General features: G+C 43.5%; 1 protein-coding gene across 1 annotated transcript in view; it reads left to right on the top strand.

Annotated features, from left to right (window-relative positions):
- The first annotated feature begins 2,169 nt into the window (after positions 1–2,169).
- The window catches only part of LOC122943901 (cytochrome P450 2U1), a 44,277-nt gene continuing 23,779 nt past the window's right edge, over positions 2,170–22,667 (top strand). The window contains exon 1 of the mRNA XM_044302014.1: positions 2,170–2,756. Within this exon, the coding sequence (XP_044157949.1) occupies positions 2,288–2,756 (469 nt within the window). The 5' untranslated portion in view covers positions 2,170–2,287. The remainder of the gene's footprint in view (positions 2,757–22,667) is intronic.

The raw sequence follows: 22,667 nt of genomic DNA, 5'->3' as shown, positions 1-22,667 counted from the left end.
AAACATTTTTGCGAATTACGTTAAAAAACTGCTATTTCCTGGCTGCAGAGAGCCTTTATAGTGGTGTAGAACACTGTGCCTTGTAGTAACACACATATGGAGTCTGCTGTGGTAGTGAAATAATACTGTGAGTCTGTATGACATGGAGATGACAGGCGTCAGCTCTTAGAATCACTGCACACTTCACTTATTTGGGCAGTCACAGAGCCAAAACTGATCAAATAACTTAAGTGTGAACTCAGCCTTACAGGTCGATGTTAGCGCCAAGACACTCCGTGTGCTGTCCACATCCATGGCTCCGTTCCGTAGACCTGCAAAAATTATATATCATGTCCAATTCTTGTCCGTTATGCTGAAAAGAATAGGCATTTCTATAAAGGACCATCCGCAATTTGAGGACCGCAAAACATGGTACGTTTGTGTGAACAAGCCCTTTATCTGAAGATATGTTAACAAATCAGAGGCCTTTGGCTAAACCTTCTCGAAGGGGTATTTCGGTAGGTGAAAGTTATCCTTCTCTATCCATTTCTATGGAAGTTCCGGAGATAGGCGAGTACAGTGCTTGGCTATCTCCGGAACACCCACAGAAATGAATGGAGCGGCCGTGCGCTTGTGCGACCGGTTACGCCGGTCATTTCAGGGGAGCAGCGGGGGGCTTGCCGGGGGTACAGGGCCCTGTTCTTGTGATTGGTGGGGGTCCCACCGGTAGTAACCCTACCAACCTGATCTAATAACTTTTTCCTAACGCAATACCCTTTTAAAGGTGTATAACTAAATTAGTACATACTGTATATCAACTAATGATGTAATACCTTGTGCAATCCATCTCTAAAAGGAGATGTTAGGATTAATATGCCTAATGTAGTTGTATATCTGATCATTCCAGTCTGGCTCAACATCTTCCTCCTTGAGTCAGCCGCCACACATTAAAGTGGTTTTCTAGGAGTTTTATACTGATGTCCTATCCTCTGGATAGGTCATCAATATCTGATCAATGGTGGTCTGACATCCGGTCGGACTGGGGTACCTAAGGCCCACCAGTAAAATTTATTTTGGGGGCCCACCCTACAGATACATTCAAATATAATAAATAATCTAACACGTTTGTTATATGACTATAGGCTGGTTGAGGTGCTGTACATTGAATATATGTATGTAGTGCAGTAAGTTTAATGTGTTATATGCCACTTGTGCAGGGGGTGGGAGACTAGGGGTCCACCTTGCTCAGGGGCCCACCAGGGGTTTCCCCTGTACCCCTGTGGGCCAGTCCGAGCCTGCGTACAAACTCCTTTGTCTTGGAATACAATATAATACGTTCTACCAGTATATTGATTTTAGTCCGTACCACTTAAAGCCCATATTGCGCCACAGTCACTCCACTGTTGACCAGCGCATTAGTTGTTATATCGCCTTACCACTAAAACCAGAAGTCCGGGGGGGTGGGGGTGTCTTGTGCCCTACACACCTCCGTGAGCTCCCTACAGCGCCATCCCGATGGGCGTGAAAAACTGAACGCAATCGCAGACAAAACTGACTGAACTTGCTTGCAAAAATTGCGTGAGTTTCCCTGAACGCATCCGGACCTAATCCGTCGCGTGAAAGAGGCCTAATAGAAAAGGTTGCAGTGAGCATACCCGAAACGAAATCATTACAATACAAATCATAAAAGTGGACACAAAATAAGTGGCCTGAATTCATTTAACCCCTTAAAAATATCACTTATTCAAATCACTGAAGAGTGTCCGTTTGCCCACTTTGATGCCCGTTTTTATACCCACAACCTGTTAAGCCCAGGCTGAACCCCACTGTATCCGATGCCAGGCATGCCCCTCTGTATGTTGGCGGTGCGACATCTATGACATGAATTTATTTAATTCTTGAAGTCACCATTTTTGTGCTCACAGTCACGTCCATGCCCATTTCGTGCCAGTCATTTGTATTTAATGCCATTTTTAACGGATTTACTTTGAGGACCGCTAACCGCAACTTTTTAAGTTCCTTGGGATAAGGTGTCCTCCAAATTTATGAAACAATAATAATACGAATGATGAAGAACAAGGGAGCAGCTTCAGCCTGGTAAACATGAGGAGAAGGCCAGTGCCCGCGTGCACACTGTCCGGGACCGCCCCTTCACCATCTGCACCGTGTCTGTGACCAGAGGGGCGTGGAGAAGGCCTCCAGCCAATCAGCGGCCGCCCCTCGCGCTGGCCCGTGCACTCGTGTTGTTTGGCGACATTCGGGGCAGTATATATAAGGGCGCGGAGGGTGAGGCGCCGCGGGCAGCAGGATGGGGAGCGCCGTGTGGACGGGGTACGTGCAGGCCTGGCTGCCGGCGCTGCTCTGCTACAGCGTCCTCTTCCTGGGCTTGTACTGGCTCCTCAGCTCTCTATGGGCCTATTACCACATCATCACGAGGAACTACCCGCCGGGTCCTACTCCGCTCCCCTTCGTGGGGAACTTCGGCTTCATGCTGCTGCCCGGGTGGCTCTTCCAGCTGCTGCAGATCGGCGCAGACGGCAGGAAACTGATCAAGGCCCCGGCTGGTGCCATCCGGAGGGGCGTCCTGCTGTACCCACACGTCGTCCTCACCAACTTGTCCAAGGTCTACGGCAACATCTACGGCATTTACATTGGCAACCGCCTCATCGTTGTCCTCAATGACTTTGACACCGTGAAAGATGCCATGGTGAACCACAGCGAGGTGTTCTCTGACCGGCCCAGCGTGCCCCTGGTCACCATTATCACCAAGAGGAAAGGTACATTCTGCAGCACGAACTACAACTCCCAGCATGCACGCTTCCTCTCATAGAAATGGATAAGGCATGCTGGGAATGGTAGTTTCACAGCAGCTGGAATGCTGAGGGTTGTGGACCCCTGTTCTAGACCGAGGAGCAGCTGTCTGTGACATAGGGTTTGGATCCCCTTTATTATCTGCAGAGGCTAGAGCGACACGGCGACATTTCATGTAACGGATTTCAATGGCGTGTCACATGCTGCTGTTGCGTTGCGGCATCATTGAAATACATGAAATGTGCAATAAATGTCGCAGTGTAGCTTTACCCTTAGGCGGATTATTGGTAAATGGGATGATTGGCGTCTGGGTTTGCCTGTCTTTGTGTGCTGACAGGTTGGAGGAATTTTCCACTTTTACAGTATGTTAATCAGCAGGAGCCTGACCCCTGGACCTTCTGCTGATCTGAATGAATGTATTTTGCGGTCCACAAAAAATATGGATGACGTCTTTGTGCATTCTGTATTTTGCGGAACGGAACAGCTGGCCCCCTAATAGAGCCGCACTATCCTTGTCCGTAATGCGGACAATAGGACATGTTCTTATTTAATTTTTTTTGAGAAGCTGACATACGGAAACGGAATGCATATGGAGTAATGTCCATTTTCTTTTTGCGCTAAAGTGAATGGTTCTGCATACAGGCCGCAAAAAAAACCGGAAGGGACACACAAACAAAATACGTTCGTGTGCATGAGCCCTTAGGGCTGAGATCCGCAACCCTCAACACTCCGGCTGCAACGTGGCTGTTCTGAATCCTATAGAAGAGAATGGAGCATTGTGCGAGCTGCTGACACCTGGATCTCCGTATGAACGTATCCTAAAGCAGAAATGCCAAACCTGCGGCTCACCTGCTGTTGCAAAACTACAACTCCCAACATGCCCTGAAAGCTGTAGGGTATGTTCACACGGAGATCTTTCTGTGATGAGAAGTAAACCGTATGTCATCAGCTTCAAAATTCCATGCGGTTTATGATATGTGTTTTTTTTATGCTACTCAAGTTTGGATGTGGATTCAATACGATCTGCACCAAAAATGAATGGGTCAATTATTTTTTTTCCACACTGGTTTTGTAACCCGTAGGATACCAGTGCCGGGACAGAAATCCCAGCGCCGTATATGTACGGTAGGCTGATCGGGCGGATGCAGTCACTGATAGCCGGACCTCTGCTGTATGCGCCAACATCGGTAAAAACACAGTTGCCGGCACATTAACCTTCGCACTGCCATGGTCAGCGCTGACTGCGGCACGAGCAGAATCCTACCGGGTCCAGGGTGGCCATCTGGTCCCCGTGCTTCTGTGACTGGGACCTGATGGCAGGGAAGGCAGCCCGGTGCCTTCCTTAGGCATCGTGGCTCCCTTCCGTGACGGCCTGTGAGATCCAGCCCCCTGGATCTCAGACAGGAAGCGGTAAGGGTCCATTCAGACGTCCATAGTGCATTTCAGGATCCGCAATACACCTGGTCGATGCCCCCATCGAACTGCCTATTTTTGTCCTCGGACAAAAATAGGACAGGTTCTATTTTTTTTTTTTTTTTTCTGGAGCCGCGGAAGAACAGGGGTGTGTTGCGGAGAGCACATAGTGTGCTCTCTGCATCCATTCCGCCCCCATAGAGAATGAATAGGTCCGCACCCGTTCCCATTATACGGATGTGTATTACACTGGTAATACTGTACACTTACAGCCAATGCATTACAATAAAGAAGTATTGTAAAGGATCAGACCCCCAAAAGTTGAAGTCCTAGAGTGGAACAAAAAATAAAGTGAAAAATTGAGTTAAAAAAAAGTTTTACAAAAAAAAGTTTCAAGTAAAAAAAACAACATCCTTTTCCCCAAATAAAATTTTAAATTTTTTTTTTAAAAATAGTGAAAAAAAGAAAAGTAGACATATTAGGTATCGCCGCGTCCGTATTGACTGGCTCTATAAAAATATATCACATGACCTAACCCCTCAGGTGAACACCGTCAAAAAAATAAACTGCTAAAAAAAACATTGTCACCATACATCACTAAAAGTGCAACACCAAGCGATCAAAAAGGCATATGCCCCCCGAACTAGTACCAATCTAACCGTTACCTCATCCTGCAAAAAAGACCCCACCTAAGAAGACAATCGGCCAAAAAAAAAAAAATAAAACATGACTCTCAGACCATGGAGACAATAAAACATAATTATTTTGTTTCAAAAATGCTTTTATTATGTTAAATGTAAACATATAAAAAATGGACATATTAGGTATTGCCACGTCCGTAACAACCAGTTGTATAAAAGATAGCACATGATCTAACCTGTCTTATGAACATTGTAAATAAAAACTGCCAAAAGTGTAATATAAAGCAACCAAAAATCATCTGTACCCTAAAATAGTACCAACAAAACTGCCACCTTATCCCGTAGTTTCCAAAATGGGGTCACTTTTTTTTTTTTAGTTTCTACTCTAGGGGTGCCTCAGGGGGTCTTCAAATGTGACATGGCAACTTAAAGTTATCCCAGTGAAATCTGCCCTCCAAAAACCACATGGCGCTCCTTTCCTTCTGCGCCCTGCCATGTGCCCATACACCAGTTTACGACCACATATGGGGTGTTTCTGTAAACTACAGAATCATGGCCATAAATATTGAGTTTTGTTTGGCTGTTAACCCTTGCTTTGTTGCTGGAAAAAAGGGATTAAAATGGAAAATCTGCCCAAAAAGTGAAATTCTGAATTTCTTTTTTTTAAAGACAATTTCCTTTAATTCTTGTGAAACACCTAAAGGGTTAACAAAGTTTGTAAAATCAAGTTTGAACACCTTGAGGGGTGTAGTTTCTAAAATGGGGTCATTTTTGGGTGGTTTCTATCATGTAAGCCTCACAAAGTGACTTCAGTCCTAAACTGGTTCTTAAAAAGTGGGTTTTGGAAATTTTAAGGTTTCTAAGCCTTCTAGCGTCCCCAAAAAAAAAGAAAACTGAATTTACAAAATGATCCAAACATGAAGTAGACATATGGGGGATGTAAAGTAATAACTATTTAGGAGGTATCACTATCTGTTTTAAAAGCAGAAAAATAGAAATTTTGAAAATTGCTAATTTTTCCAAATTTTTATTTTTTTTATAAATAAAAATGACATATTTTTACTCAAATTTACCACTGACATGAAGTACAATATGTGACGCATTTTCTGTGTGAACATATCCAAAGACTGCCTGCACACGTTGTGGATTACGAGCGTAATACGGTATTGGCGAAGTGTACGAGATCCGACAAATCCCATGTACACTTTGCTTTTTCCTACTGTGCGGGAATTTACCTGCCGAGTGGATTTAGAAATCGACAGAATGTCAAAATGTTTGCAATTTTTGGTGCGGATTTCACTCTTCAACGGAAGGTTGAGATTCTGAGGCAAAATGTATCAAATCTGTACCAAAAACAGCAAGTAGCCTGCAGTTTTTGATGCAGAAACAGTGATTTGCACGGCCATTTGTGCAGAATACAGGCCCCCACTCATGCTCAGGTAGCTTAAGGGTATAGTTCAGGGGTCAGCAACCTCCGGCACACCAGTTGTGGTGAAACTACAACTCCCAGCATGCGCCATTCATTTCTATGGGATTTCTGAGAAAAACCAACCACTTTTGCATGCTGGGAGTCGTAGTTTCACCACTGATGGAATGCAAAGGTTGCTGATCCCTTGTGTAGTTTAGGTGGATTTTCCATGTAGATTTTTGTGCGTTTTTCTTTGTTTCTGCACAAAATCTGCATTTGTTACTGATTTTAGTTGCAGATTTGGACCCGGATTTGCATTGATCTCGCCCTCTGCATTGTGCTGAAAATCCGCACAAACTATTGACATGATGTGGATTTCAATTTGTGCATGGTAAGTTTCCGCACAGAAGGTCAACTTCCATACCGTGTGGATGAAATATTGAAAATCTCCTCTACTTGGCGGGTACTATATTACACTGGTGATTTTCCACGTCGAAAATCCATACGCAATATGCGCGGTGTGAATATACCCCAAGAAGCTGATCTTAGAGGGGCGGCTGCTCGCACTAGACTGTATGGTGGCCTCCAGACCTGGCGATAGATGTTGGAAGAAAAGGATCGAGCAGCTGGCTACTTTCACATATGCGTTTGGCATCCGGCTGTGAGATCCGGCAGAGGATTCCAAAACGTTTCCATTGTGTCCCCATGCATTCTGAATAGGAGATCCCTTCAGGGTGTCTTCCGTTCCGGCAGCCTCCCATTTTGTGACCGGCCACAAAACCGCTGCAAGCTGAGGTTTTGTGTCCGCAAATTGAAATGGAACAACCCGGATCCGTCACTAAAAACAATGTAGGTAAATGGTGACTGACCCAGCTTGTTCCGTTTCGATTTCACACAACCACATCCTAATGGAACGGAGCATCCTGATGTGTAATCAACACTTAACCCTTTTAGTCATGTTTTGAAATCCTCTGCTGGACCTCCAAACATGAAACCAAAGCGCAGATGTAAAAGTAGCCTTAAAGGGAGTCTGTCAGCAGATTTACCCCTTTTTAACAGTTGCCATAGCGCTGTAGCCGCAAAACAGATGATTAACACAGTACCTTTATATGCTTTGGTGGACTTTTAAATATGCCAAAAACGAACTTTGATGAGGGCTCGCAAGTGCCCAGGGCGGAGTCCACCGGGTGTAATTACAAGAAGCTGCCCCATTGACTTTTAGGGGACGGCTTCTTCCTATACACTGTCCCATTAAAGTGTATGATATACTCACCCGTTTCTCCAGCGCTGTTATTTGCTGTGCCGGTCCGATTCCTCTATCACTGTTTGTTTTCAGAGAGCAGCAGTGCTGTCTGCATTTAGCATATTACTGCTGCAGCCAATCACTATCCTCAGGTGTAAATCAAGGAATGTGGGCAGCACCACTATCAGAATAGTACTGGCGGAGTGCCAGCGGCTGAGTCGGCGATCCACCTCCAAACGGTATAAAAAAATGAACTCCGCGGCACATCCAAGTCGTGAAAAAGTAAAAGAAATTTTAATCACCAAACATGCGACGTTTCAATCCTCTCAATGGGATTTTTCTCAAGCAATGACATAGTGGGCAGTGCTTAGTACATATTTAAACATATTGACATAATAAAACAATCAATGAATAAATTACAATCAATCAAGGTGATATAGTTCAAAACTTATGACAGCAACAGTGTTATTGTAAATTAACATTTCATGAAACTCCATTCAATTTTGCAGTGTAAATGATATCCATATCAAATCCAACATACAGCATGCTGACAAAACGCAATAATAACAATCTTAATGACATCAGGTGTGTACCATTATAATAACCAAACTGTGCAGGTGTACCTCAATGGAATGGTGAATTTGATTGCAGGGGTGAGCGATGGAGTCAGAGCACAAGGGTTCCAGCGTCTCAAGGAAATCAATGCGCATGTCACAGGACCTTCCTGGGGAATCCGGTCACATGATCACCCATTTTGGTCATTCAATTCAATGCAATGCACATGACGCAGGACCTGTGGGGGTGTGGTCACAGCATGTGATCACTCCTCTGTTCATGTAAATCATCCGGTCATGTGCTTCCAATCACATGGTCATGACCAAAATGGGTGATCATGTGACCGGATTCCCCAGGAAGGTCCTGTGACATGCGCATTGATTTCCTTGAGACGCTGGAACCCATCGCTCACCCCTGCAATCAAATTCACCATTCCACTGAGGTACACCTGCACAGTTTGGTTATTATAATGGTACACACCTGATGTCATTAAGATTGTTATTATTGCGTTTTGTCAGCATGCTGTATGTTGGATTTGATATGGATATCATTTACACTGCAAAATTGAATGGAGTTTCATGAAATGTTAATTTACAATAACACTGTTGCTGTCATAAGTTTTGAACTATATCACCTTGATTGATTGTAATTTATTCATTGATTGTTTTATTATGTCAATATGTTTAAATATGCACAGTGCACTGCCCACTATGTCATTGCTTGAGAAAAATCCCATTGAGAGGATTGAAACGTCGCATGTTTGGTGATTAAAGTTTCTTTTACTTTTTCACGACTTGGATGTGCCGCGGAGTTCATTTTTTTTATTTTTTTTTTATTTTTTTTATCCTCAGGTGTAGACAGACCGCTGAGGATAGTGATTGGATTCAGCAGGCGCGGTTCTGCTGCTCTTTGAAAACAGTGGTGGTTGTATCGGACCAGCATAGGAGAAATTGGTGAATATATAATTTCTTTAAGATATTGTAAGGGTTGTCTGAGATGTTTAAGTATCTCGGAAACCCCTTTAAGGTCTCTATGTGCCTACGTTAAGGAAATTCAGTGGTGAACCAGGCACAATGCCTCATCTGAATGGAATGACACCTTTCCCTTACCAATCTGTTGCTTCATTCTGCTTTTAATCCATATGCAAATGAGCAGTTAAGTGCACCAAGGGAGGACCCAAGTCGCTCTGTGCACTCTTGCTCCTCCTGCTTGCTCTGCCAGCTCCTCCCTCTCCTTGATTTGATATGGCCAGGTTGACGCATAGTGGGGGGGGGGGGGTTGGCAGAGGACGCAGGAGAAGCAAGGGTGCACATAGTGGCTGGGGGGGGTGCACTTAAAGGGGTTTTCGGAGATTTTTTTTTTTATACTAATGACCTATTCTCTGTAGTGGATGTGACAGCACTGAAACTTTCTCCAAATCAGCCTTGCTTAGTTCTGCTTTCAAGAACTAATCCCTAAACATATGACTTGGCTGTCTGCCTCCTTCTACATGGACAGTTGACGAGAACAACATGTTTGCTAAATCATTTCTAGCCTTGCATCACTTTTTTTCTACTATTTCTGAGATGTGCGCATTGATGCAAACCTACTTTGATGGTCCACAGACCATTCCTTAAAGGGGTTCTGTCATCCGATACGTCTCAATAAGTTTCACCTGAAACATGCGCTTGACAGTTCAAAATCATAAACCTTCATTCCATCATCTTAGGTGCCTGCATTCTTGAAAAAAGTTATGTTAAATGCAAATGAGCCCTTAGGAGCAATGATGGCAATGCCATTGCACCTCTTTGTCCCCAGAGACTCCCTTCATGTTGTAGAAAGGAAGATGGCTTCGGCAGCATATAGCAGTATCAAAATTCTTTATTCGTACCTCCAGACACAAATGGCAACGTTTCGACTGTTCACCAGTCTTTATCAAGCCTAATGACACCATTGCTGGTAGGCATATATATATACCCCCCCATATTAAAAAACACACCCCACATTGCATCAACATAGCCAATCAATATATAATAGGAAGTATCTGTGTAGATTACTACCTGCCACAGCTGACAAAGCCGCAAACTCCGTCATGTGTGTCTCGGCGTGCTGTCACCTCCAATGCGCAGCCGCAACTCACCGGCTTTGCATACCGGAAGTGTCCTCCGTTGCCATGACTCCGGCCGGCACTGACGTCTCCAACCAATGAGCTACTAGAAGCCATCATTGTCGTCATCACCAATGCGACTATCACGTGATATCCACGTGACATCTATACGGTGCACACAACCGTGCGTCAATCTCTTAGGTCACATGGATAGTGCAGCCAATGGAGACACAGTGCGGACATAGGAGCCATGGCAACGGCGACGCCGTACTCGGCGCAACTTCTCATGTAGAGATGTATATAATCAATGTGCATAATCCGTATGAACAGGTGGGTGGATCAATACCATTGGACCACAATAGTGATCACCACATTATCCACAGATAATAAGGCTATGCACATGCATACATCTACGGAGATGGAGACAATGTACAGTGTAGCAACAAGCAATCATACCAAATCATCATATACAGAATACAATCTCCAGAATATCACAAATTACACATGTATGAAGGGCATTATGACATATAAGTATAAAAAATCCCTATAATAGGAATGTGTAACACATGTAAAAACATGATGTCCCTATACTGAAAAGGACAATCCAGCGACCCATCTCAATCAACGGATGTGACGTTAAACTCTAAATTTAAACCATAGGGTTGAAGGGATCTAAGGGTGTGGATCCACTTAAGTTCCTTTTTCCTAAGTATGCCCTTCCTATCACCACCCCTTCTCAGATACCCAACACTGTCGATTGCTCGAAATCTTAATTGATTAATAGCATGTTTACAATCAATAAAATGTTTTGCAACCGGTTTGTCAATGGCTCCTGTTCTTATAGTGCTTTTATGCTTATTGATTCTTTCCCTCAGTTCCATTGTGGTTTCACCCACATATATTAGGCTACACGGACACTGTATCATGTAAACCACGTCTGTGGATTTACATGTGTAGTGTCCCTTAATTTTAAACAGTTTGCCACTATAAGGATGAGTAAAACCATCACCTCTCATGATGCAACTGCAGTTGCAGCAGGAGAGGCAAGGGAAATTACCATTCTTAAGTGGAGCTAATCTTTTCTGTTTGTCTATATCCTTACCCCCTATGTCCGCTTTAACCAATCTATCACGTAAATTGCGGGTACGTTTGTATGACATCATTGGGGGTACAGAAAACTCCTTAACTGTTGGTAATCCTTTCTGCAGGATCTGCCAATCCTGACGTAGGATGGCGGCAATTTTGCTACTGTCGCCCCCAAAGATGGACACAAAAGGAATACGGGCTGTCTCTTGTTTCTGTGGTTTCCTTACCAATGTGGCCCCACGTTTCATGGATGTAATCCTATGTTTGGTACGGTTGATTAGTTTATTGGGATAGCCTCTCTTTGAGAATTTCATGCACATCTCATTAATCCTATAATCAAATTGGGTATCGTCAGATACAATTCGGCGTACCCTGAGTAGTTGGCTCCACGGGAGAGAATTCACCATGGTCTGAGGGTGGTTACTGTCATACATTAACAGGGTATTCCTGTCTGTAGGTTTCTGGAACAGATCAGTACTGATCCTTCCATTGTGCACCTGAATTCGGACATCAAGGAACTGCAGCTCACGGGCAGAATGCATCACGGTGAACTGCAGGTCCCGGACTCCAGAATTCAGGTGCACATGGAAATCATCCAGCTCAGGGAGTTGTACACAGCGGTGTTATATACACCATGGAAGGTCCTCCAGGTCCAAGTAAGAATATTGATACCTCGCTAAGACACATGCATGTTTATACTGATGAGGACATTCAGCGACTTATTAATGTCGATGGTGATGACGTGACCTTTTTAAGTTCCCCTTCGGTTGATATCCTAAAACGCAAAGCTGAACAAGATCTTAAGAGATTGAATACTATGGAATTACATCTAATCACTCTGAGAGAGTATTATAAACAGCAACGAATACCAAGGGGCCTTTGATCCAATCTTCGCCCGAATTTATTCCCTACCAATGGTGAATTTTGTAAAGCTTTTGAAGCGATAAATAATCAATACTCTTTTGAGCTGATGCTAATAAATATAGATTTTCTACAGAAAGAGGTGGACAATCTAAAGAAAATCACAACCGATTTGGAAATCCAAATTTGGGACCTTGTGAGTGTCGAGGAGTTTACAGCCTACAAAGACAAGACGACTCAACATGTGTTACGGCATAAATCGGAAGTTGAACACATCAAAAGAGATAAGTGGCACAGAGATCTAGATGATTACCAATCCGGTAAAGTATACAATTGGCAGGCATCTCAACCACAAAGATTCAATAGGCGCAGACGTGGAAAACGCTTTGATCAAGGCAAATTTGGCTTCAGCACTGGTGAATCTGATTCCGCTGATGAGTCAGGTGCGTCTAATTTTTTAGGCCATGGCCGAAAAAGAGGCGAGGGCGATATAGAAGGGGTGGTAGGAGACACCATCGATCCAGCAAGAGCCCTTCCCCCAATACCAATGGAGGCCTCATCCCATGTACAGGGGAGAATAACGAGGCGCGGGCTACGGAAATGATGAACTTAGTTGTGAACATTTCATCTTCTCAACTTGATAATATACAAACCAGTGTATTGAGCCGGGGTCTGACATTTTGTCCCACAACCCCACGGGACTGGTTTGAGCTTGAGCTGGACTTACAAAAGTTCTTTAGACGCCTGAGATTGAAAGCTTTCTTTTCATCAAGAAATGTGGATACATCTAGTTGCCAACCAATTGTATCCACTGATATGCTTATGTGTAAAAATTTTGAGTTACGTAACAAAAGTAATTTTTCTCCGCCGCAAAACAACCATGTGGTTGAAACATATATCAGCTTTGTCAGGAAACGAATTGATCAATTGAGGGAAGATAATATCGACCAGCTCAGACATAATCTGTCCCAGGATGAGAGGCGGGCTTTGTCTGAACTGGAACACAATAAACAATTGACGATTAAGCCAGCTGACAAGGGGGGTGCCGTGGTCGTTATGGATACCTGTAAATACATTGATGAGATCACACGACAGGTAGGGGATGTTAATGTTTATGAGATGTTGAACAAAGATCCTAAGTTTGATATAGCATGTATTATAGGGGCGTTATTGGATGAGGCTCGCAGTCAAGGAGTCATCGATGATGAACTATACAATTTTTTGCATGTGAGCCATCCGATTACCCCTGTAATATATGTTCTACCAAAGATCCACAAGAGTTTAGTGGACCCCCCTGGCCGACCCATTGTGTCGGGCAGGGGTTCCATCTTCAATCCCATATCAATTTTTTTGGATAGGGTATTGCGGATCCATGCGACCACGGCCCCCTCCTATGTCAGAGATACTGGCCATTTCTTGACTAAGTTAAATTCACTTGTTTTGCCGGCCGAATTTTTACTTGTAAGTTTTGATGTTGTATCGTTGTACACGTCCATCGACCACTCTTATGGTTTAAGTGTCGTCGATGTGGCCCTGGCCAGCACAGAGCTCTCTCCTGGGGCGCGCCGGCTGATCCTCGCCCTCTTGGAGGTGGTCCTGAGGAGAAATTATTTTCTCTTCAGGGACACCTTCTACCAACAAAAGCGTGGTGTGGCGATGGGGTCCAATGTGGCCCCCACCTACGCAAACATCTTTATGGCGGAGGTCGAGGATCGGCTGGTGTATCGCTCCCCTTTTTCTGAGAGAGTTCTGTGCTGGTGGCGCTACATCGACGACATTTTCCTGATATGGACAGGCACTATACCTGAGCTGGATGATTTCCATGTGCACCTGAATTCTGGAGTCCGGGACCTGCAGTTCACCGTGATGCATTCTGCCCGTGAGCTGCAGTTCCTTGATGTCCGAATTCAGGTGCACAATGGAAGGATCAGTACTGATCTGTTCCAGAAACCTACAGACAGGAATACCCTGTTAATGTATGACAGTAACCACCCTCAGACCATGGTGAATTCTCTCCCGTGGAGCCAACTACTCAGGGTACGCCGAATTGTATCTGACGATACCCAATTTGATTATAGGATTAATGAGATGTGCATGAAATTCTCAAAGAGAGGCTATCCCAATAAACTAATCAACCGTACCAAACATAGGATTACATCCATGAAACGTGGGGCCACATTGGTAAGGAAACCACAGAAACAAGAGACAGCCCGTATTCCTTTTGTGTCCATCTTTGGGGGCGACAGTAGCAAAATTGCCGCCATCCTACGTCAGGATTGGCAGATCCTGCAGAAAGGATTACCAACAGTTAAGGAGTTTTCTGTACCCCCAATGATGTCATACAAACGTACCCGCAATTTACGTGATAGATTGGTTAAAGCGGACATAGGGGGTAAGGATATAGACAAACAGAAAAGATTAGCTCCACTTAAGAATGGTAATTTCCCTTGCCTCTCCTGCTGCAACTGCAGTTGCATCATGAGAGGTGATGGTTTTACTCATCCTTATAGTGGCAAACTGTTTAAAATTAAGGGACACTACACATGTAAATCCACAGACGTGGTTTACATGATACAGTGTCCGTGTAGCCTAATATATGTGGGTGAAACCACAATGGAACTGAGGGAAAGAATCAATAAGCATAAAAGCACTATAAGAACAGGAGCCATTGACAAACCGGTTGCAAAACATTTTATTGATTGTAAACATGCTATTAATCAATTAAGATTTCGAGCAATCGACAGTGTTGGGTATCTGAGAAGGGGTGGTGATAGGAAGGGCATACTTAGGAAAAAGGAACTTAAGTGGATCCACACCCTTAGATCCCTTCAACCCTATGGTTTAAATTTAGAGTTTAACGTCACATCCGTTGATTGAGATGGGTCGCTGGATTGTCCTTTTCAGTATAGGGACATCATGTTTTTACATGTGTTACACATTCCTATTATAGGGATTTTTTATACTTATATGTCATAATGCCCTTCATACATGTGTAATTTGTGATATTCTGGAGATTGTATTCTGTATATGATGATTTGGTATGATTGCTTGTTGCTACACTGTACATTGTCTCCATCTCCGTAGATGTATGCATGTGCATAGCCTTATTATCTGTGGATAATGTGGTGATCACTATTGTGGTCCAATGGTATTGATCCACCCACCTGTTCATACGGATTATGCACATTGATTATATACATCTCTACATGAGAAGTTGCGCCGAGTACGGCGTCGCCGTTGCCATGGCTCCTATGTCCGCACTGTGTCTCCATTGGCTGCACTATCCATGTGACCTAAGAGATTGACGCACGGTTGTGTGCACCGTATAGATGTCACGTGGATATCACGTGATAGTCGCATTGGTGATGACGACAATGATGGCTTCTAGTAGCTCATTGGTTGGAGACGTCAGTGCCGGCCGGAGTCATGGCAACGGAGGACACTTCCGGTATGCAAAGCCGGTGAGTTGCGGCTGCGCATTGGAGGTGACAGCACGCCGAGACACACATGACGGAGTTTGCGGCTTTGTCAGCTGTGGCAGGTAGTAATCTACACAGATACTTCCTATTATATATTGATTGGCTATGTTGATGCAATGTGGGGTGTGTTTTTTAATATGGGGGGGTATATATATATGCCTACCAGCAATGGTGTCATTAGGCTTGATAAAGACTGGTGAACAGTCGAAACGTTGCCATTTGTGTCTGGAGGTACGAATAAAGAATTTTGATACTGCTATATGCTGCCGAAGCCATCTTCCTTTCTACATATGTATTCCAAGGCCTGATGGATCAAGGGCCTACGGCTAGGCTGCTGCATCGATTAATACAGTATCTTGAGACCACAAAGTGCTGCTTCTACACTTCAACATTTTGTCTATCCCTTCATGTTGTGTCCCTAACACTGACTGACAGTGAAGACGTACTCAGGCCTGGCCCTGAAGTCTTGTGCTGTACAGGGATGGAGGCATCTGTCAATTGAGAACCTTGGAAAGTAGCACCCCAGATATTGGTATACATTAATACGTGCATTTTTTTTTTGTATAGGGGATAGCAGTGCATATGAAAAGCACACCTCCTCCTGATCACCCGGACACAGCATACGCTCGCTCCCTAATGCAGTGATATGACTACGTCATCACTGAGCGCCCCGCCGGATCGCTTACTCACGGCGCGTGCGTTCACTCAGCACAGGCATCTTGCCAGCACAGGCGTCTTGCCAGCACATCATCCCTGAGCGCCGCCCCACACGGCCAGCTACTTTAAAAAGGGCGCCAGAGCCATATGCAGCCCACATCCAGCGCATGCCTATTCACCCTGCCTACAGGTATGTAAGGACTCCCTTCTACCTTATCCTCCATATCCAGTAATGGAACGATTATACTATTTATGATACAGATCTATACTGAACAAGCCAAATGAAGTCTCTGGAATTATTTTTACCATGGTATCAAATGGATCGCATCCCCCACTCCACTGGAAGCTGGGGTTCTCGCTTTTTAACCCTCACTCTGTGTTTTTTCACACTCTGTCTTTTTAGAACAACTATTAGGACTAACCCCCTCCCCCCTCTGTAAAACGCTCCTAATTTTTTCTTAATTTCAACAGTATGTCTGTTATACTCCAAAACTTGCGTGATTACATTATATGTATTTAATATATCTCTTTAGGCCCTGCTGAAGAAGGTTGCACAGACCGAAACGTTCGGGAATTATCTATCTGATATGGCATAATACTTACTATATGTAAATGAATTGCACTGGATGTACATTAATAACATTCTGTTTACTAAGAATTAAATGTGATAATTTATCTTGCAAAAAACTTTCGAGTGCCGTGGATTTAACTTATACTGTCTAAACCACTCACCGGCACCCACACTGGATCCCAGGTGTGCAGAGTACATCTTTATCCAACCAGAAGCCATACCTACACACATAACCAGAGCTTCATTTTACCTTGCAATCTATTCGTCTAGCTCCTGTGTGAGCCTGAAACACACTGAGTATCATGGCGCCTGATCTGCCCTGACAAAACTGCAAAGACTACAATCCCCACAATCCCTAGCTTTCCTGCTGTGAGTGATGTTTATTGATTGGCTGGCTGATATACAGTCCGGTCACTCCCCCTCTTCTCGGTAATCGGCCGCACTCTAACACACCCTTTAGCTAGAGAACTGATAGCAACACACTGAGCATGCTCGACCTAACAAAGGCTCACAACTACAGGTCGTTGCCATAGTAATTTATGAGGAAACGGTGAGTAGCAGGGAAAGAACACTACGTTTATAACTACTGAACGGTAAATATGTGAAATTTACATTATATTAGGTAATTATTGCTGATAATTTGGTCTCAAACATGTCATTTATGGTAATACCCCTTTAAATCCAGCCTGAGGGGAATAGATTTTTCAGTTCAACACTCCTGGAAATTGTTATACCGGTAACCTACGAGCAATATCCTAGCAGTGAAATGTATCCATATATTTTGAAGCCTTTTATTATGGGCACTTTTTCATGTGACCATTAGTCTAAAGCATGCTATCAAATGTAGACATGTGGTCAGTCTCACCTGTTTGGCAGACTTCCTGTGAACTATAGGATTACATGAGCATCTATCAAATACCTCCTGGCAGCTCTTGCACACCTCCCTACCAAGCTCCACATGTCCCACCATGTATAGAGTGCTGTTAAATAGATCATTTATGCCTAATCTAAGAGACCAGAAATCATTACAATAAGTTATGACCCTACAATATCAGTACTATCTTTATGTGCTGTGTGCAGAATCTCCAGTGTGTTCTATGAGATGCTACTTAAAACAAATTTCCGCTCACTCTTGCTTGTAATTGGCAAGCTCTTATAAGTAGGAGGCAGGGGAGACGGGCTTAAGCTGCCGTGTGAGTTAGGCTAATTTCACATCTGCAGTAATCGTATTTCCTCTGTTTCGGCTGGAGTTAACCAGATCCGGCCTAGCCAGATACTGCAGTTCACTGCTGGAGGCTATTTGACTATTATGGTAGCCATCAGGGATCCAGATGGTTTACAGCATGTGCCGAAACCCGGAGCTCATGCCAGAAATCAGCCTAATCTCTGCAGATCCCATTATAGTCAATGTGCCTCGGCAGTGCACGGGTCCAGTCCGGCTATGCTGAATAAGTTGAACCTCGGCAGTCCCTATGCTTTAACAGCTTGCTGGATACTTTTACTGCAGATATGAAGGTAGCCTAAGGCCTCTTTCACACGGGCATCATGTTTTTGGGCTGAATAAGATGCGGGTGCGTCGTGGGAAAATGCGTGATTTTTCCGCGAGAGTGCAAAACATTTTAATGCGTTTTTCACACGCGTGAGAAAAATCGGCATGTTTGAGTTAGGTGTTGTGTAGATTGTATTTTCCCTTATAACATGGTTATAAGGGAAAATAATAGCATTCTTAATACAGAATGTATGGTACAATAGGGATGGAGGGGTTAAAAAATAATATATATTTTAACTCTCCTTAATCCACTTGTTCGCGCAGCCTGCCTTCTCTTCTGTCTTCTTTGCTGTGCAGTAGGAATAGGACCTTTTTGATGGACCATGTGATGAGCGCAGTGACTTTATCAAAGGTCCTATTCCTACTGCAAAGAAAAGTTGAAGACAGAAGAGAAGCCGGGATGCGTGAACAAGTGGATTAAGGTGAGTTAAATTATTTTTTATTTTATCTTTAACCCCTCCAGCCCTATTGTATTAAAGGGCTTCTGTCACCCCACTAAAGTCATATATATTTTTTTTTTTTGGGCTAGTTACATTCCTTATAGTGCGATATATGAAAATATAATGGTGTTACTTACTTTCATTCAGCCGTTTCTTATAAAAACGAAGTTTTATAATATGTAAATCAGGTCTCTACCAGCAAGTAGGGCGTCTACTTGCTGGTAGCCGCCGCAAAAAACCGCCCCCTCGTCGTGTTGATTGACAGGGCCAGCCGCGATCTCCTCCTCCGGCCGGCCCTGTCAGCATTTTAAAAATCGCGCGCCTCTGTTCATTCGGCGCAGGCGCTCTGAGATGAGGAGGCTCGTCTCCTCAAACTCCCTCAGTGCGCCTGCGCCGATGACATCACCGAAAGAGAAGACGTCATCGGCGCAGGCGCACTGAGGGAGTTCTGAGGATACGAGCCTCCTCATCTCAGAGCGCCTGCGCCGAATGAACAGAGGCACGCGATTTTTAAAATGCTGACAGGGCCGGCCAGAGGAGGAGATCGCGGCTGGCCCTGTCAATCAACACGACGAGGGGGTGTTTTTTTGCGCCTACTTGCTGGTAGAGACCTGATTTACATATTATAAAACTTTTTTATAAGAAACGGCTGAATGAAAGTAAGTAACACCATTATATTTTCATATATCGCACTATAAGGAATGTAACTAGGGCAAAAAAATAAAAATGACTTTAGTGGGGTGACAGAAGCCCTTTAAGCATTCTGTGTTAAAGTATAACTGAAAAAAAAAAAAATATATATATATATATATATATATATATATATATATATATATATATATATATATATATATATATATATATATATATCTCTATCAGACAGCCAGGGACTGTAAGTAAATGATTAATGCCAGGTCCTCCCCAGCAGCTGATAACAGTGCCTGGGCTGTGTGCACTTCTCCCTGTCCCTGCGCTTGGCAGACGCTCCCTCACTCAGCAGAGCTGGAAAAGTAGAGTTGAAGCAGCGCAGGGAAGGGAGATCTGCCATCTGCTCAGTGTATAAATGAAAGCCACATGTGGTAAGAGGACCCCTTTGTGCTGCAGGAGATTAACCCTTTAGGGGGAGGGCTCTGGTTACTGACACTTTTGGGGGGTTATTGTTACCGGCTAGTGAGGGCATGCGGGATTAGCCTCAGGGTGAGGGCAGTGGCGACCATCTTAACTGAATAGTGAAATTGCAGTTTTATTCAGACTGGTTGCTAAGGGCTGAATCTTATTAAATATGGGGTAAGTCAGTCTAATAGTAACTGATTCTGGAATATCATGTTATTAGTAACTACAGATATGAAAATTGAAATTAGGGTCTAAGTGTGACAGTTATCCTTTAAGAATGCTATCATTTTCCCTTATAACCATGTTATAAGGGAAAATAATAAGGATCGGGTCCCCATCCCGATTGTTTCCTAGCAACCGTGCGTGAAAATCTCACCGCATCCGCACTTGCTTGCGATTTTGACGCAGCCCCATTCACTTCTATGGGGCCTGCATTGCGTGGAAAACGCACAAAGAGGAGCATGCTGCGATTTAGACACAACGCATAAGTAATGCGTGAAAATCACCGCTCATGTGCACAGCCCCATAGAAAAAAAATGGGTCCGTATTCGGTGCGGGTGAAATGCGTTCACCTCACGCATCGCACCCGCGTGAAATCTCGCCCATCTGAAAGAGGCCTAAGGGGCAGAAGTTCTGTGCTCCAGCTCTATCACTTGCTGCCCCTTTGTCCTCCATCCTGATGACACCCCTCTGACCACTGCATCCAGTTGTGGGGCACGTGGCAGCCATCAGTCAGCATATAGTGATAGTATGGATGATGTGTCCATACATTAGAGGAGTAAACAGTGTTTTTATTTTTTTTATTTTCTCATACTTTCCTGGAAAACGTCATAGTTTCTACACTGTCAGTATAGTCAGGAGATGCCAAAGTTCAGGCTTTTTATTTTAAGCCTGAAGATAAAAAAAAAAAAAAAGAAAAATTGAGATTCTTTGCAATTTTGTCATTACCTTTTCAGTTAGCCATTAAAAGGTTTTATCTACTATTGACTGGCGGTGCAGATAGTTTTTATGTTATTTGAAGTCTGGTTATGGAAGGTACCTGCCCATAACCACTCATAGACACACAAAGTAATAGTGCACACCCAATTGTGTGACATAAATGAAAAATGCACACCAAACTAGGAATCCCAAAAATGATCTGATTGCATTACAGCATAAAGTGCCCTATAAGGGCTCATGGACACGACCGTATGTATTTTGCGGCCCGAAAAAAAGGTTGATGTCAATGTTACATTTGTTTTTATTTTATTTTTTCAGATCAATTGTAACAATGCCTGTACTTGTCGGGCAAGAATAGGACATGTTCTATGTTTTTGCGCAATGGACTTGTGGACATACAGATATGAAATGCACATGGAGTCCTTTTAGTTTTTTTGCAGTCCCATTGAAAAGAATGGTTCCGCATACGGGCCGCAAAAAACCCCGGAATGGACACGGATAAAAAATACTTTTTTAATGGTTCCGCATTAAAAACGGAATGTACTCCGTATGCATTCCATTTCCGTCTTTCCGTTCCGTTGAAAGATAGAACGTCCTATTATCACGTTCTGTGGCTCCATTCAAGTCAATGGGTCCGCAAAAAAGGAACACATACGGAAATGCATCCGTATGTCTTCCGTATCGTTATGTTTTTGCGGAACCATCTATTGAAAATGTTATGCCCAGCCCAATTTTTTTTCTATGTAATTACTTTATACTGTATAAGGCATACGGAAAGGAAACAGCCACAACGGAAACGAACAACGGATCCATAAAAAACAGACCACAAAACACTGAAAAAGCCATATGGTCGTGTGAACTAGGCCTAAGGCTGATGATCCTATTCACTTGATTAGGACTTAGGCTTTTCAGTGCACTAGGGGTGGGCCCACTCCATTAGGTGCACCTGGCTTTCCCAGCACCATCATCACCAGCCCGGATGTCTCAGGGACTGTCATTCAAGCGAGGGGGAGGTGCAGGAAGTGGAAAGACCCTGCCCATGGTGCACTGAAAGCCTTATTTGCATAGAAAATACATTTCTCGGGATCAGAGGACAGACTTTCCACAGGAAAGTTATGGATATGTTGGGGCACTTACCCTACATGGGTTGAAACGGTTGTTGGTGACACACTGCCTTTTAAATTCTGTACAACCCACAAGAAAGACAGGAAAAGCCTTGTGAGCCATCATAGGACTGCAATCATTCTTTCGCTGGAGTCTTGCAGTGTTAATGTTGTTTTAGCTTATTTTAAACCCTTTGGTTTGGAGGCCTATTTTAATGTTTGGATTTTTCCTCCCCACGTTCCAATAACCATAACTTTATTTTTTTCGTTCACATCACTATATGAAAGCTTATTTTTTTTGTAGGACAAGATGTATTTTATTTTTTTTATTTTTTTATGTCACCATTTAATTTACCAAATCTCGTATTAGAAAAAAAATTCATTTTTTGTGGCAAATTGAAAAAAAACAAGAACACAGAATTCCGCCAAGGTTTTGGAGGTTTTCACATCAGTGCTCTGTGTGGGCTAAAAATGACGTGTTCTTATTCTGCAGCTCGATATGAAAGCAGCGATACCAAACTTGTATAGTTTTTATTTTTTGTCTTACTACTTAAAAAAATAAAAATAAAATAAACCTTTGCAAAAGACCTCTTTAAGTAGGTCCATTGGATGCACATGTAGAGTTCCATCATGGTTGCCGGATTGCGAGGAAAGTTGGATATTTTGGCTTCTATAGTACGCCTGGTAGATGTAACTGAAAGCAAGAAGATGGGCCTCCAGCAGATCTTTGATC

Source organism: Bufo gargarizans, chromosome 1, assembly GCF_014858855.1.
Source record: "Bufo gargarizans isolate SCDJY-AF-19 chromosome 1, ASM1485885v1, whole genome shotgun sequence".
Classification (NCBI taxonomy): Eukaryota; Metazoa; Chordata; class Amphibia; order Anura; family Bufonidae; genus Bufo; species Bufo gargarizans.
Note: the sequence above shows the minus strand (reverse complement) of the source record. Positions and strands in the feature narration are given on the sequence as shown.